Genomic DNA, 17,679 nt, shown 5'->3' on the forward strand with positions numbered 1-17,679 from the left:
GAGGTCATGGCAAGGGTACCAGTGCATGCTTGGAAAGAGAATGAAGGCTTATACCTAGAATATCCCTGGTTTCGGGAGAGAGGACCGTGAAGGTTATAGGTGAGAGCTCAAACATGGACAACATGGGCGAGAGCCAAGGTTGTGAATCATATTGTTATGATTCTTACTCTTTTTGCACCCATTATATTTTAATTATGTTATTTATTATAGTTATATTTCACCTTTTTCCTGCAAGAAACTCAAGGCAGTTTACACAATTTTCCTTCTCCGTTTTATTCTCTGTGAGATAGGTCAGCCTGAGAGTCAGTAAATGGTCCAAAGTCACCCAGTCACCTTCATGGCTGATCAGGGACTGTAATCCAGATCTCCCAAGTTTCTCTCCAGTAGTCTAACCATTATGCCACACTGGCTCTTGCATAGCTATTGGCTTTATTGTATTACTGTAAAGCTTTTCTTGGTAACATCTGTGTTTTATTAAAACAGTATTATTGTCCTAAAAAAAATTTATCCTATGTTTACCTTTCTCTGGTGGCATTTTATCTGTTACTTTTGAACTTTACCTACACATGCTTTTACATAAATGCTCTTTGAAATAAACAGGTTTTAGGGTTAATTGCCCTATGTTGTTTTTGTCATGTGTCTGGGAAACTTGTCTTATAACAGCCTGGGAGAAGGCACGGTGCATGTACAGCAGCCATCTTGAACTCAGGGAAATATGGTATGTTGGGTAAGCTATTCAGATACCAGGAAGGGAAAGGAAGATTCTTATTGTGTTGAGAAGCCCAGTTTGTGGTTCTGCATTACCTCAACATCTGTGCTAAGACTTTGTTGTGATGGCTTGGAATTTCCTGACTGTGCTAACAAGCATGGGGCTCTTTCAGCATATCCTCAGCCCCAAACACTTGACAGTTTACTCTATGGTATCTGTATTGGGCAAGAAATTGTGAGGTTGGATTTTGTCCTGACTTCCTTGACATGGTCAGACCACTTCCTCATGAAGTTTTTGCTGTGCAGTGATTATTCCAGGGATAGTGTACCCGTTTAAAAGATTGGCCCCAGAGATCTTTTAAAGTAGATTTTCAGATTAATCTAAATGGTTTCCTGTGAGCCCTCACAGAGTTTCTGGTTGGTGTGAAAGATGCTTGTTTCGCTTTTGCCTTGTGTCTGGAAAACCTGGCTTATAACAGCCTGAGGAAAGGAAGAGTGCCTTTACTGAAATAAACTTGCACTCAGGGCTTTGCTGAAGTTGCTGTCTGAAATAACTTTGAAGTTGGCACAATAACTTTCAAACATCCTGTCTGACTGACTAGAGTTTAGCCCCTTGTAGCGGAAGATGGTGAAGCAGTTAGGACTAGAGCTGGAATATAAATTTTGGAAGAATCAAAACAAATCCAACTGAACACAGACAAGAACTCATCTTAGAGCTGCCTTCCCCATCTCGGTGCTTGCTAGATGCTTTGGAGTACAGTTCTTACCATTTCCTGTTATTATCATGCCAGCTGAGGCTGGTGGGACTGTTCAAAATATTGTGGCAGCGAAGAAGCAATGCCCTTCAACAACTGTTGCATATTTGCAATGCTGCCCAGGTAATGTGCAGCCTTCTTGGCTTGCCCTGCACAATGATCATAAGGTTCCTTTGAAGGTGTGCTGCAGCTTGTTTGCAAAACTGTTGTGGAACTCAGCCATATACTCCAGGAAAACCTTGCCTAGAAGGCTATTACTGAGTGCCAGGCAAAGACCTTTTATTTTCCCAAGTCTTTTAAATCATTGTTTAATCTGGTTTTAAGTCAACTGCTGTTGGGGGTTTTTTTAATTGTCCTCTTTTGATATTTTATATGTGACACTTGATGTTTATTTTGATTACTTTAAATAGTACTGCTATAGGACTTTTATTTTTAAGCATACACAAAAATATTTTTTGTGTTCTTTATTATTAAAAGTACACAAAACATTTTTGTGTTTTTTCTTTAAAAAACATTTCCTGAACCAATGAACTCTCACCTTTCTTGTTAAACCATGTTTTACCATGCACACATCTGAACTATGTACATGTTCTTCTTTAATGATTATTTGAACCCTTCCAGATATCCAGTAGTTGTGTTTTTTGCAATGGATTGGTTTAGAAGAATGATACTTATGAGCACTAAGTCTATACCTACATTACTGTCTGTTATTAAGAAATAATAAACCTTTCTTTAACCTTCTTGTTGACAGTGGGGTTACTGCACTAATACAGTGGTGTATGCATATACCCGACCTGATCGTCCAGAATACTGTGTGGTCTTCTGGGACATAAAAAACAATGAAAAATATTTGAAATTTGTCAAGAGTCTGATCTCCATAACAACTTGTGGGGACTTCTGTATTTTGGCAACTAAAGCAGATGAAAATCAACTGCAGGTATAACTACTTGTCTTACAACCTTTCCTGAAGTTCTTTGAATTATAAAATGGAACTGCTAGTCCATCAGAATAATCCTAGTAGAAGCTTCATTCATCACTTCTGTTCAGATAAGCAGCTGCACAGATTTGGAGCTTGGCATCCTTCTTCTGGGGGAGACTAGTTAAGTCCTAGCTTAAACCTCAGCTGGAAGTTATAGATCTTCAAATACAAGTTCTGATTGGTAATCTTTCTTTTTATGAATATCTCTGAAGTCTCAAAAACCCAAGGTAGTGTATAATATATAACATCAAATTAACACTGGCAAAATTCACAAGCAGTGAAGAAAGGAAAAAAGGCCAGTCAAACTGAAAAGGAGCCATAGCACCTCTGTTCATTTCTGCAGGTTCACAGCAAGTGTTCTGGATTGCTTAGGGAAGTGGGATTCTCTACCTGTCTTTGAGGAAGCCTTCCTCCTTTGGTCCATTATGAAGCAAGTCTTTGAAGAATGTGCAGGTGCATTCTATTTTGGTTGTAGAGGGATGTGTCAAAGCCAGGGGAGGATGGATAGGTTGTGTCATTTCCCTAGCAGCTTGCTCAGCTTCTCTGTTGACTGGGGAGGAATGGGATTGTCTTCTTTGCTGGCCATCATGGGAGCAGAGCAAACTGCTGAATTTGTATCTGCTCTTCCGCCAACTGTCTTAGCCTAGCTGTAGCCAGCATGGAAAGTGCTTGCAACAAAGATTTCCTCAGAAACTTGCTTCATATTTGAAGAGGCTGTGGAGGAGAGGCTGTGAATTAGAGCAAATGCTGTGGTCTGAAATAGGCTCATGGTACAGCTGTTCCCCACCCATGTTAAAGAGTTTGGGTATGCTCCCAAGTTTTCTTTGGTTGACTCTCAACGGGCATCTTGTAGTGCATTCATGTTTGCATGATTATTGTAAAGCAGTATTCTACCATCTAAACTAACAAAACCAACTTCTCTTGATGCTAAAACATGTTTTGGGTTTTCAAATTGCATACCAAAGAAGAATGTAATCACAGTGTAAAATATGAATGAAGAAACATTTCCAACAATACTCTTGGGATTCCATCTATATGGAAAAGTGGTTGCTGTAGAAATCCAACCTGCTCATACATGGATGTTCCTCTTGTTACTGTGTAAACTCAGTTCAATTGGATTTGCTTTATTTTCTGAATGAATCCATTATTTCCCATATCTCTTGTATAATGCTTACAAAGGAGGAGCATGAGACTGAATCTCTAGGTGCAATGGTAAAAACAATTCTTTTACCTGTTCTTTAACTCATATAGTATTATTAGGCATATATTACATGTAATGTATATGTTATTGCCATGAGCTTGGTTCAAACATTTAGAATTTCTGGAACTGCCTGTTTATGCTGTCCCATGGTGATTAATAGTACATATGAGCGGTCTTCATGGACATAGAAATATTCATCTTGAATCCAAAAACTTTATCTTGATATGCTAACTAAAAATAAATGCAAATAAATCTGATATATCATCCACAGAAGTATATCTCAATTTTGATTAAATTCTTCTCCTTTGAAAGATGTTTCAAGGTTTGGATTTTGTGAATATGAGAAGTGGTGGTACAGATCCTGATCTGAAGACCTGCTTGTATGAGAATTCTGTAAATAAAATTATTTCAAATTGTAAGTCTGTGTGTGGCATCTGTAGCTCTGCACTTTTCTGTCCATGTCAAGATACAGTTTTGTGGTTCTTCTGATGGTTGCCTAGGGGCCATAGGATCTTCCTTTCCGAGGATGGGGAAAATGATAGAAGAAAGGCTTTCTTCCTCTCCCCACAGAGAAAGATTGAGCTTTGTTTAAACTGGGTCTGCAGCCAGTGCTGGAACTCTGAAGAACACCTTCTTTTTGCCCTCTGCAGTATTGGAGCTCCCTAGAACCTCCCTCCCCTCATCCCCAGAATTGGCATGGTATTTCCATCACATCAAAATCAACAGGAGTTAAAAGAAAGTGTTGGACAAGACTAAGGGAAAATAAAATGTGGTCCCTTCCACCCTTTTCCCTGCTCACATGAGTTGAAAGAGTCTAGGAAAAGGCAATTCCCTCACAGTGGTGTTTTCCATTCTCAGTGGGATCATTCTGCCCATGGAGTTACAAAGGTTGCTTTTCTAAATATGCTGGCATGTTTTAAGCATTTATTAAAAGCATACCTGCTGTTTTTGGCTTTCTCCCATCTATAAGCTACGTTTGAACCAACCTCATGATATGTGTTTGTGGTTTGCTTGCTTGTTCTTTTATAATCTGGTTTGGGAGTTGTATCTCTTCTGATGAGAAGAGATATAATTATTGCTCATCAGTAAGTAATAAAGTCTTGTGTAAGCACAAATAAAGAGTTTTTGAAAGTGTTTTGTAGCAATAATTTGTTCTTTGTCCTCTCATTAAAATCATGGGCTCTTTTATGGAAAAAGAGTGGATTCCTTTATATGATTATTTTTAATTGTATTGCTTGAGCATAATGAAATATATGTCCTGCTTCTTCCAACTTTTCCTAAAAATGAAATGCTTATATATTATTTTGTTATAAAACATACATCCTTGACATATTTCTTTATCCAGTCCATAGAGGTCGTGTTACTAATTGCACTGAAGAAAGTTTGAATTTTATTTTGAGATTTATGAGTATATATTTTTAATTCTCTTCTGTAGTATGTACTTGTTCTCTGCAATTCCATTGGTACTCCCCTGGATCCAAAATATATTGACATTGGTAAGTCAATACTTAGAGTTTTATATTTGTTGTGTTTATCCTTTCCCCTAAATTAGCTGTTTTACAGTAATAGTTGTTTTAACTACTAGATAGAATTTGTCAGAGGATATAAAACATTTTTTGTAAATGTTTAATTATTTACTGTTGATCATTATGGGAGTCAAACTGTGTAACTAAAATGGAGTACAAGCAACTTTTTTGCCAGGTCACTATCCATAGGAATCAAATCTATTGATGTACACAGTTTTTCATTTTTTAAGCATGCTAAAATTAGCAGCATGAATACTAAGGTTTGTGAGTAAAAGGAAACAACCTGTCCCTTCCTTCCTGCCATTGCTACCTGTGCTCCCCAAAACCCTCTCTAAACGATTGAGGGTAACATTCTTTCAGTTTCCATATGCTGTGTTTTTAAGGGGAAAAACCTTAACGTTTGTGACTTGGTTTGTCACTATTTATATTCTTTCACATTCCATGGTGGGAGCGAGACACAAAAGTAAAGATTATAATAGAGCAAGTCCCAAAGAGGTTTTTCCTGTTAAGTTTTGCACAGTATTCTGTACTATTTCACAGTGCTATTTTATCTCCTTTTTGTTTTATTTATTAAGACTGTTACATTAACTGTGTATGCCAGTTTTGGAGCTCAAATTCTGTGAGTTAAAGGAATTCTCTCAGTAGGCTTGTGGGTTAGTCTCTTTGATTTTTTTTGTTAACCTCTTCCATTTGGATAGTTGACTGCCCAGATTTGAAATACATATGAAATACATTTGAAGCTATCATCAATTTCATTATTTACTATGTACACCATTCAAATTGTAATCTTAGACTAAATGGGTCTGGATCAGCCTATTCAAATTGTGTTCTTTATTTGGTTTTTATAATAGCACCATTGTTTGTTACCATGACCAAAACCCAAGTGATAGCAGCTTCAAAAGAAGCATTTTATATCTGGCAATATCGTGTAGACAAGAAGCTCACAGCAATGGAAATTAACCAGCTATCCTGGACTAGAAAAGAAGGCAAAGAGAGGTTTGTTCACTGGCTTCACAGTACCTTTACCTGTGTTGTATTATTTACATCTTGCTATTACCTTTATGACATTCAATTTAGAAATCAGAGGTATTACTTAAGTAAATTCATAGGAAAAACTGCTTTGTTATTTTCAATATGTATGTTTCCGTTTTCTGACACCATTTTTACAGACCTCTATAATCCTCTCTCCCCAAAATAATCATTATTGGCTTTCTTTTTTATCTGTATATATTTTCTATTCCTAGATACCATTCTCAACATTTGAATTTCAAGGTTTACTTGAATAATTAGCAAGCCCCGCAGATTCCTATCCAATTTTCCTTCTCTGCTTGCATCTCATGTGGGGGGAGGGGGGGCTGAAGTACCACCATGTAAAAAATCAAAAGTCATACCATGTCAAATGTGATAGGATGTCATATTTAATTGCTAGACTTCTTACTTCTGGTAGCAAACTGAGTATTACTTGCTACCAGTCCACTTTTTGCATGAGTGTTTTTCATATTAAAAGACATTCTGATCCTTCATGACCATGTTTCTGCAGTACTGTGACCTGAATCTTAAGATAAGGAATTTCACAAATAGAAAGCTTCCTGTTGAATATCAACCTGCATCCTTAGCAAACACCTCTCTGAGAACTGGAATGCCCTCCAGAAGAATATGTGATGGGATATGGGGTACTGCTGGGAGAAAAGAGAATTGTCCTAAGTCAGGGTCCTAAGAGAAGTTAAATAAACTCAGCCTACATTGTTCCGGAGTATTTGTAGGGTGGAATGTTTGCAGGGGCTGGCTTGTTGGGAAGGAAAAGGAAACTCCTTCCATGAAATCCTTGAATTTTTTTAGGATCCAAACCTATGTATTTTGTAATACACAGAGAGCACACTAAATTTAGGAAGCCATCATTTGATTCTCAGGACTGTACTTTGATGAATTCTTTCATTCAGGTTGCTGTATTGCTTTCCAATATGGCAGATACTTTTTCTCATCCCACTCCAATATCCTGTCTGTCTGTCTGTCTCTTTCAGGATTTACCATGTAGATGATAACCCTTCTGGAACAGGTGATGGAGTGCTGGACTATTCTAAAGTGCTACAGGTAAGTTCTGGTTTTAACCAGAACTTATTCTTGCCATTCTTTGGTGAAAGACATCTAGAGGAGTTATATCCAATCTCTAAGTGCTTGACCCCTTTTGCTGATGTGAAAATAGTTAAGTTTTGCAACTCAAATAAATTTTGTTATTTTCTAGTGATTTTGCTCCACAGCTGTGCTTTGAAAACAAACAAACAAACCAAATAGACATCTAGTGATTAAACTAATGCCATTTTTATGGTTTCAGGGAACAAGGGACCCCATCTGTGCAATAACAGCATCAGATAAAACACTTATTATTGTAAGTACCAAATATTCCATGTATTTATTTTACAATATTTTTAATAATAGTGGTTCTTCAATCAGTTTGTATGAATGGTATCAGTTTTGTAGTTGAACAATACTGCCCTCAACAGTAATGGATCCAGAATATCTTATTCTTCCAGTGGTATCAAATAATAGTATGCTATGACTCCTATCCTTTGATACAGTTGCTACAAAAAAAAAGTGTGCTCTAGATGTCAGATGTTTTCAGAGTCCTTTACCTCATCAAGCAGGCACTTGTGTGTGACTCTCTGGCTTTGACCAGATGGTATCAACTGCTTCTAGCTCTTAGCACTCTTAGAGGTAATGGCTGTTGGAAGTATTAGCAGAAGCAATCTAAAAAGTACTTTCCTCAGTCCCACCAGTATTACTGCTTCAGCAGATCCATAATAAAATAGTTTCTTTAAACTGTAGTTTCAGAACAATTTTAGATCTGAAACCACATTTTGATCTTGGCTTCATCAAACATGACAACAAAAAAAACCCTGCATAAATGGGTGTGTCTTAGAATTCTAATGTTCTTCCATTCGAAAATATAAGTGTGGAAATGCAGAGACAGAACTATGAATACTCTTCATACATATAAAAGCAGTAGAGGAAATCAAAACAGAAGGGCATCAGCTTGGTTCAATCATAACTTAATTAGCTAAGATATTTGAAAGTCTTTAGCCCACCCAAAGATTCTTGCTTCCATCCTTGTTGCCAGGTTCTTCAGCTAGGATCTTAAACCAATTTTAAACTGTAGTTTGAGATCCTGGTTTGTTCCAAACCTGGTAACTCTTGTTTCTTGGTGGAAAACTGCAGTTAGAGATGAAAGCTGCTATGCATGATGAGAAGGAAGGGGCCACTTGCCCCAGCTTCAAGCTTGTTCTTATCTCAGGTTGTTTCCATCTGAGAAGTAATCATTTGAATGGAGCCAGTGGTTTATTTTAACCAATTACTAAACTGGAGCACTAAATTCAAGGATTTTGAAAATTACATGATTCAAATGTTTGTTCAAATATGTAATATTTTCCCTTACAAATACCTTCTAGTTTGTTTAATCCTTTTAGTTAGAAAACACAAAGAATGGTGTGTTTAAAAAGATTAGGAAGGGAAGAATGTTCATATTGCCTCACAATGCAATATGCAAGTTGTTTTTCTCTAGGGACGAGAATCTGGCACAATTCAGAGTTACAGACTTCCCAATGTTGGCTTAATTCAGAAGTATGTCCTAAACTGTCGTCCCTATCAACTGTCTTTGAATTGCAGATCCAGGTAAGGCGAGCTGAATTATAAAATAACTTCCTACCATTGATTGGTAATTTGCTTTAATTGAATACATTATATTAGCTAAAATATTAAAATTAGTTTAGTAGGTCTAAGTTTTTACAGACAATATACTATATTGAAGTCAAGGATTTTAACATTCTGAAGCCCTTGAACTCTCTTCTTACATATTTTCCTCTTCCATGCGTTAACATTAATGTGAAAATCCATTGTTTGTCTGGAAAAATAGTTCTACTAAGCTCTCTTTGTAGATGAAATTCTATTCTGAGAATAGTGAATTTATGAGAGATCATTTTATTATTCGTCTTTGGCAGAAAGTTAATAAAACAGTGTTCTGTTTTGTATGCCTTTTCCTTTTATTCTATTTTAGTCGTCTTGCTATCATAGACATGTTAGGAGTGCTGATTTTCTATGACCTGGATGCACGAGTAACAGATGGTTCAGGATCCCAAGGAGTAGGTGAACAACTCAAACTCGAACGAAGAGATGTATGGGATATGAAGTGGGCCAAAGACAATCCAGACTTATTTGCTATGATGGAGAAAACAAGAATGTATGTGTTCAGAAACCTGGACCCTGAGGTACAGCAATAAGTGATTGCATCGATTTTTTTTGTTTCTGCTATTACTTCCTTCATCTTTGGGGAAGGGAAGGGGGAAGCAGCTGGTTAACATCATATATAGATCCTTCTTATATCAATTTACTTGTCCTTAAGGCAGAAAGGGCTCCCTTAACAACTTAAATTAATGGTGGCATTCTAAAGTTTAAAACAGAATTAATACTTGGAGCAGCTAAGAAAAAAATTATCAGTATAGCTAACCCAGCATAAAAAAGCCCCATATGTCATTGAGTATTTTAGGGAAAAGGGGATTGGCGCAGAGGTTATGCCAAATGGGCTGCCATGGGGAAATCATTCTAAAATTGGAAGGCTGCGTGTGGGAAGTTCCTCTTCCATGTAGCCTCCCTTCGAGGTGCCAGTTGGAGGAAGGCCTGAGATGTTGAGCATAGTTTCTGGGTAGGTTCCGGTTAGGAAAGGTGATCCATTAGGTATTGTGTTCCTAACCTGTGCAGAACAGCATGCTTGCATTGAATATTGGAAGTGGAAATGTGGACAACAGCATAAGAAAATAAAAATAGTTGACCATAACAAAAATCCATGTAGACCAACATTCTGCCTAACTAGCCAGGTTCATTTCACTTATTTTATTTATTTATTTATTAAAACATTTTTATGCCGCCCCATTCGCCGAAGCCTCGGGGCGGCTTACAACACTTAAGCTAAAATAATTATAATATAAATCAAAAATAGAAATATTAAATTAAAAATACAAAAATACAGTATAAAACTTACAAGTAAGGTATGAGAATGATTATACAAACAATCTGTCATTTAAAGATAAACTGCCTTTGTAGAGATGGGTTCTGTTTAGTTACACTGACCAATAAGCCATTAATAGACCTACCCACCATGAATTTGCCTGTTATCTTCTTAAAGCCATCATAAGCTAGCAGTGATCACCACATATTGGTTAAGTATCATTTTCCTAACTTTATAAGCCTCTGATTCTTTATGTTTTTTTAGACTGAACTTTTAAATACCAAATGATGTAGAGTGTTTTTGTAGGGCTAATGCTTTAGTCTCTCTGCCATTTCATTTGTAGATGTAGAAATCACAATAATGAGGGTTGAAACTGTATTGGTGCTCCAGGGAAACTTCACAGGATTCCACCTGCATTCTGTAAATGCAGAGAGAGTGCAGGACTGTATAAGGGTGCATAGGTAGGATCAGTTGAAGGGTGCAGGAAAATTGGTAATAGCAGTCTTACATGAGAGTAGTCCTTTGTATGCTTATTCAAAAGTAAGTCACACTCATTTCAGTGGAAATTTCTCCCTGGTAAGGGAGCCTAAGGTTTGTTGCCTATGTCCTTTTGAAATTAGTGGTATTTACTTCTGAGTGAACCAGGGTAAAATCAGATATTGAGGCTGTGATCCAAGCTTGCTTGGGCATGGTGAGTTATAGGACATTTTTGGCTAAAAAATGAACAAAGTTGTGTCCTTAGTCTAAAATAAGCCAGTTGATGCAGTCAATTAACTGATGGTTGTTAAGTGAGCAGCAATTGTATTGAGATAGAATTGAAACATCCAGTATCAAAATGAAATAAATGTTTTGTGCCTAGGTAAATTAAATTAAAAATTAGAACCATTGTCAAGAAAACTTTTAAAAATATATCATTTACAAATGAGAGTTCTAAAATGTGAGTCTGAAGGGGTGATGACTTTTTCCATCCATATGTCATTATAATTAAATTTATTTATGAATATGTATATTTAGGAAACAAGTCAGTCCTTTGACAAAGACCCCAAACCTTGTTTAGCACTCCTAACATAAAGCTTATCAGGCTTCTTTTCTCATTGGTAATCCTTGTGCCTCCTAAAGTTGAGGACACCCTTTGGAGCATCAGTCCCTGCCCCCAGCAATACATGTGTGCTCATAGGTAAGTGTTGTGGACTCATGCATAAGGGTGTTAGATAGAAACTTAAGTGGTAGAACTAGGGAAAGCCATGGTTTATTTTTTGATTTGAGTTAGTTGTAGAAAAATGTTTTCATGTGTTTATGCTCAAGTTCTCAGTCTAGGGTAAAATTGTATTATGTCTGAAATACCACAAGTTTATTTTGATTTGTTGCTCATTACATATTAATATGCATTTAAGGAACCCATTCAGACCTCTGGATACATTTGCAGCTTTGAAGATTTAGAAATTAAAACTGTGTTATTGGATGAAATATTAAAGGCAAGTAATAGATTCTTTTTTCTAATAACAGTGCATCTATTCAATTTGCACAGCAGTGTGTTTGAATGGCAATAAACAATAGCTGAATAAGTTTATTTTTATATATCTTACAGAACCCTGAGCACCCTAATAAGGACTGCATAATTAATTTTGATATTAGGTCACTACGAGATGCACAAGCACTTGTCAAGGAAGCAGGGATTAAAGAGTCTACCCAGTTCATTGAAGAAAATTCACACCCAAGACTTTGGTAACATTCCATTTTGTTCTAGTTTCTTCTATTCATTTCTTCTATTCTATTTATCCATATTGGTATTCTGGGTTAACTTCTGAGTTAGCAAAACAGATTTTATTCAACAGAATTTGGATCAGTATGTATTAATAGGACAATATTCCAGTTAGGTTGTGAATATTCAGCAGAACTTTCAAGAGCTGTTAAATGTATCTCTTTTAAGGCCCAGTTAAACCTCTGTTGTTCAAGATGACAATGGCCTAAATAGATCAGGGTTGCAAAACAAGTGTCCCTTTGTCTGTCTGGCTAACTGCTAGCATCAGTGGCCACCAAAATGAAAGATATGAGAAAATGTTTTAGGAATGGGCTTTATGATACCTGTGGTAAAAGTCTCCTTGCTAGAATATCATAGAAAGCTTTGATATTTAGAGCAGGGTGTTCTTACCAGGAACCACACAGCTTGTTTCTAGAGCATTTATTTAGTGACAACAGAGAAAGTGATGAATTAAAGCTGCGAGTGAGTGAGTGGGCAGAAATGATTGTGAGTGAGTGTGAGTAGATGGGGATGTGATTGGATATAGTTCATGGAGAATGTATATAGGGAGCAAGGGCTTTAGTTCTGTCTAGGTAGATGCTGGCCACAGGAATGCCTGCCCAGTCCAAAAGCATAAAAACAGCCCAGGAAAGGAAGATGAAAACACCACCTCCTGGAGCAAGGCAACCTGAATGCAGAGGCTTCCCTGGCTTGTACCTACCATGTGGGTTATGCAGAATTTAAACATCAAGCCCACCCATGATGGAATGAGAAATTACCCACCCTGTTTTCATTGGGTGGAATAAACCAGCCTTTAATCACAGCTTGTTGAAGACTTATCTACTTCTCTATCTTGCTCTTATGGGAATATTCCTAGAATCAGCCACATATTTAAGGAATAAAGAGAACACCAATCCTTCTCTTTTAGCCCATCAATGATGATGTATAGGCAGAAATATTCTCACTGTTATCCCACTCCTTCTTTTCAAAGGGCAGGGGGAAGATACAGAGACAGTGTTACCCAAGGAGGTCCCACCAGTCAAATGCTAATCTAGGTATAATTCCTGTCATTCAACACACATCCTGGCCAGGATTTTTCCAAGACAAAGAGAATGTAGAGGAAAAACCCCTCTACTTAGAGACTTGTTCTCATTTGTCTCACTCTCCCCACCATTCAGGAAGGATAAAAGAAGTTAAAACAGCCTCTCTTATATTCACCACTTCTAACATTTGGTAGAGAGAACTTGAGCATCTGATTCAACAACTTCCCCTGAATCTCATCTTCCTCTGAGAGTTCTAGATTTCCCTCTCAAGCAAGGTCAAAGAAGATAGAATCTTCAGAAGAGCAATATGTTGGAAGCAAACTCATCCAAGGGAAAGATTTCCCCTAAGAGTCTTTTCTTACACTTTTAACCAAAAAGGTCCATAACATTACATGTAAACCATTTATTGTGTGAAAAGAACATTCTGATGGTGATGATGGTAGGAATTAACAATTCATGTTTGCAGTATCTGAATTGATCCAGGCAATATTTAGGAACTTTTGGAGTTGGAGCTTACTTATTTTAATCTTTGTATGTTCTTTTTTGGACCCCATTATGTTAGTTAGATTGTTACTAATGAGGCTGTTTTTCCTAAGTAAAATGTGCTTGTTCTTTATTCAGGCGTCTGTTAGCTGAAACAGCTCTCCAGAAACTTGATCTTCAGACTGCTGAGCAAGCATTTGTGCGCTACAAAAATTACCAAGGTATTAAGTTTGTAAAGCGTCTTCGCAACCTGCAGAGTGATTTGTTGAGGCAAGCTGAAGTGGCAGTTTACTTCGGCAAGTTTGAAGAAGCTGAAAGAATGTATTTGGACATGGACAGAAGGTAATTGTATAGGACAAAATTGTATTGATAGGAAAATCCAGATGGGGAGAGAAATGTTTATCTTGACTGGGTGAATTTAAGAGTATTTATTTCACTCTAATCAAACTTGCCATTCCCAAATGGAACTCAAAAGTGGAAGACAAAGGAAAAAGCCTGTCAGGCATAGGAATGGAGCTGGGAATGGCCAAACATTTAAAGGTAATAGTACAAAAGCTTCTGATTGAGGCCAAGCAAACTGCCTTAAAGCTTAATCATGAAACCTTGGTTTTATATAAAGCTTTAGAACATTCAGAGCATTCCAATCATAACTTTAATAATCCGTAAAGCAGCACTGCATGAGGCAGCCCAGTATTGCAGATGATGGCAGAGGCTTAGTGATAATAACTTGCCAAAGACCACCTAGTGGCCATGATTGAGGGAAGATTTGAATTCAGAAGATCCTGGTTCACAACTCTCTTTAGCCACTTAACTACACTAGCTATAAGAAAAATTGGAGGTATTTTTGTGTGTTTGCTAAAGTTGCCTATTTATGATATTTTCAGAGATCTTGCAGTTGACTTACGACTCAAACTCGGAAATGGATTTCGAGTAGTGCAGCTGTTGCAAACAGGCTCAGGACATGGAGATGATAGTCTTCTCGAAAAAGCACATAATGAAATTGGGGACTATTTTGCAGATAGACAGAAATGGTATGTTCGTAACATGAAATTGTATCTGCCTTTTTTCAGATTCAGGGCTTGATCTTTTGAAGTTTTCCTCATTCAGAGAATGGAAATGTAACAACATCCACCTACCATGTAACTTTATGCTTAATTTATTTGTCATTTTAATCAAAGAGGCACAAATAATCATTCAGTTTTGATAACTGAAGTGTGATATGTATGCAGTATTTCTTTGTCATGGCCTCTGTGCATCACACATATGGGTTCTGTGCCTGTGCAGTGCCTTTGGCCGGAAAATTAACAGCTAATGGTTTTTGGCGGGAACTCCGCTCCCCCTCCCCTCTAGTATTATATAAGGAGCGGAGTATCCACCATTTTCCAGTCTTTGCGGCCGCCATTCGTTGTGCCTTGTGCCGCTTCGCTCTCACTTAGATCATTACTTACCTCTCACTTGTTGAAAAACTTCCCTTTTTCCTTACCAAGTTAGTATTCCCTTGTTCCTGTTACTGTTAGTATTTTCACTTAGTTCTTGCTTTTCACTTTTCTCTCTCGTTCCTATAAAAAAAAACCCCCCAAAATATTATTCTCCCACTTTACTATCTCCTTCTCTTCTTTTTCTATGATGGTGCAACGGGTGGCATTCCGCAAGTGCGGGAAGTGCGGCTCCAAAATGCCCGCCGCGGACCTGCATGACCTGTGCCTCCTTTGCCTGGGGGAAGGGCACAGGACAGATAAATGCGGCCACTGCTTAGCCTTCTCCAAACAGACGAGGAAGAATCAGGAGAACCGCCTCCGCAAGCTCTTGTGGGACCAGGCTCTCCTCCAATCGGACCGGCTGGTGGCTAAGCTTCCCACAACTGTGGCTCCACCCGAAGGCCGTCCAACTTCGGCCGACCTGCCGCAACGCCCGGCCTCTTCCTCCATTGCTCCACCCTTACACACTTCTGAAGAAGGTGCTCCTAGCATGGCTGATCAGCCCGTTTCCCTACCAAGGAAACAAAAAGAGAAGAGGAAGCACAGTGATCCGGACAAACATCCTGTGCATAAGAAGGTCAAAAAGGATAAGGCTGGCAAGCCGGTTAAGAAACCGAGGAATCCCAAGCATACAAAGCATCGCCACTCGGGTTCGGCGACCTCCTCGATCCCGACTCCGGCCACGGAACCAACCCCCTTGGTCCCAACCATCCAGGCGGCTATGAGGGTTACTCCACCAGGCTCACCGCGCCGACCGGCAGCCGAACTCCTTCAGGATTCACAGCGTGGTTCCATCTCGGATGGTGAAATAAGAGATTCCCCACTGAGAGCTCAGTCACCAATACCAATGCCGCCCGTCCCTCTGGATACCAACATTGCCATCTCTCTTTCGAGAAGCCATAGGAGCCGTTCTTTGGATGCCAGATCCGATGACTGGTACCATTCCCGATACTCCACTCCGAGACGGGAAGAGTACCAATCTGTGGCCTATTACCCAGTTTCCTGAGGACGATCCTCGCCGCCAGCTCCTTGGGATCGTTTCCATTCTACACCCAGAGATGCCCCGAGGGCTCCATCTAGAGAGAGCAGCAGATCAGAGTCCCCAGGAGATTCCTCTTCCAGTGTCCCACCTCCTTACTGGATGGAATCGGATGAATCCGAGGTTGACTTGACCTCACCAGATGCAGCGGTTACTTCGCAAGGCCCGGGGTCACCTGAAGAACCGTACATCTCCTTCAACGAGTTAATGGCCAGGCTGGTGAAGTCGCTCGACATCGAAGCCCACCAACAACCGGGACCGAGCACTGACCGTTTTTATGATGTGGTCAGGGGCAAACAATCCACCTCTATCGCCTTGCTGTTTTTAATGACTCTGCGGCAGGCAATGACTCAGCCATGGGACCTCCCGGCCCACCCACAACCGACTTCACGTAAATATGAATCCATGGTTCGGGAGAGGGACATCCCGTTCCTCTTCTGTCACCCCAAGCCAAACTCGGTTGTTGTGGAATCTTCTCAGGGCCGGGAAGCACGTGGACACACCTCGCCTCACAATGAGGGAAGAAAAGTTGACTCCCTCGCCCGCCAGGTATACGCGGCTTCTGGCCTTGGATTACGAATTTCAAATTACGAGGCGACCCTGGCACGCTATCAATACTTCCTTATGCAGCGCCTAGACACTATCATTGGCAACTTTCTGCAGCAAGGCACCATGTTGATTCTGATTTGAGGTCGCTCGTCGGTGCCATTTCTCTCCGGAGACACGCCTGGTTGCGTAAATGCAATTTTCCAGAAGAAATGAAGCGGAGAATTGAGGAGATGCCGTTCGACGGATCTGGTCTCTTCAATGCGAAGACGGATAGTAAACTAAAATGGTCCACGAATCCAGAATGACGGCCTGTCGTATGGAACTGCAGTCCCAGCCTCGACGTAAGTGATCATGGTCCCACCCACAATACTGCCAACAGTACCAACCTCGGCAACAACAACCACACGAATGCCAGCAACGCCACAGACAGCAACCGTCCCAGCGCTTCCAGCAGGGCCGCCGCTGCTTCGAAGCAGATAGGCAACAGCGCTGATGGGACAAGCGAACCTTTCCTCTCCTCCCAACTTCACCCTCCCCTCTCTCATTTGGGCACCGGCTGAAAAGTCGGCTCTCCACTTGGAAGTCCATTACATCTGACGGGTGGGTGTTATCCATCATCCAGCACGGATATAGAATTGAAGTCGACGTTGTTCCATCACCGAATCCTATCCGTTTTACACCGACCTCGTCAGTACTGTTGGATGAGATTCACCAACTCCTTACTAAAGGAGCTGTTCGTCACTTATCGTTATCGGAAGGACTCCACGGATTCTATTCCAGATAATTTATGGTCCCGAAACGAGATGGGGTCTCCGACCCATATTGGACTTGAGAGCTCTCAATAGATTCATAACACCAAAGAAGTTTTGGATGACCACGCTCCAAAATATCCTTCCATTGCTGGGGAGAGGGGATTGGTTCACGTCGCTGGATTTGAAGGATGCCTATTTTCATATTTCAATACATCCACGTCATAGGCGCTTCCTTCGTTTTGCAGTAGCCTCTGAAATCTATGAATTCAAGGTGTTACCATTTGGATTAGCCACTGCACCAAGAGTTTTTACGAAGTGTATGGCTCCTGTCTGCGCACACCTTCGACTACGTGGAATTCGGATATACCCGTACCTTGATGATTGGTTGTTGGTTTCCGACACTAAAGCAGGACTTTCGTGCTGTTGATA

At 39.5% G+C, this 17,679-nt stretch overlaps 1 protein-coding gene across 2 annotated transcripts in view; it reads left to right on the forward strand.

Moving 5' to 3' along the window:
- The window catches only part of WDR35 (WD repeat domain 35), a 40,980-nt gene that overhangs the window by 13,024 nt on the left and 10,277 nt on the right, over positions 1–17,679 (forward strand). For both annotated transcript variants that reach the window (XM_044445203.1, XM_044445202.1), the window contains exons 10-20: positions 2,215–2,400; positions 5,079–5,139; positions 6,021–6,165; positions 7,191–7,260; positions 7,502–7,555; positions 8,726–8,835; positions 9,218–9,428; positions 11,560–11,640; positions 11,754–11,890; positions 13,571–13,774; positions 14,317–14,463. In XM_044445203.1, the coding sequence (XP_044301138.1) occupies positions 2,215–2,400; positions 5,079–5,139; positions 6,021–6,165; positions 7,191–7,260; positions 7,502–7,555; positions 8,726–8,835; positions 9,218–9,428; positions 11,560–11,640; positions 11,754–11,890; positions 13,571–13,774; positions 14,317–14,463 (1,406 nt within the window). The remainder of the gene's footprint in view (positions 1–2,214; positions 2,401–5,078; positions 5,140–6,020; positions 6,166–7,190; positions 7,261–7,501; positions 7,556–8,725; positions 8,836–9,217; positions 9,429–11,559; positions 11,641–11,753; positions 11,891–13,570; positions 13,775–14,316; positions 14,464–17,679) is intronic.

The sequence above is a fragment of the Varanus komodoensis genome, unplaced genomic scaffold, assembly GCF_004798865.1.
Source record: "Varanus komodoensis strain SLA01 unplaced genomic scaffold, ASM479886v1 scaffold47, whole genome shotgun sequence".
Classification (NCBI taxonomy): Eukaryota; Metazoa; Chordata; class Lepidosauria; order Squamata; family Varanidae; genus Varanus; species Varanus komodoensis.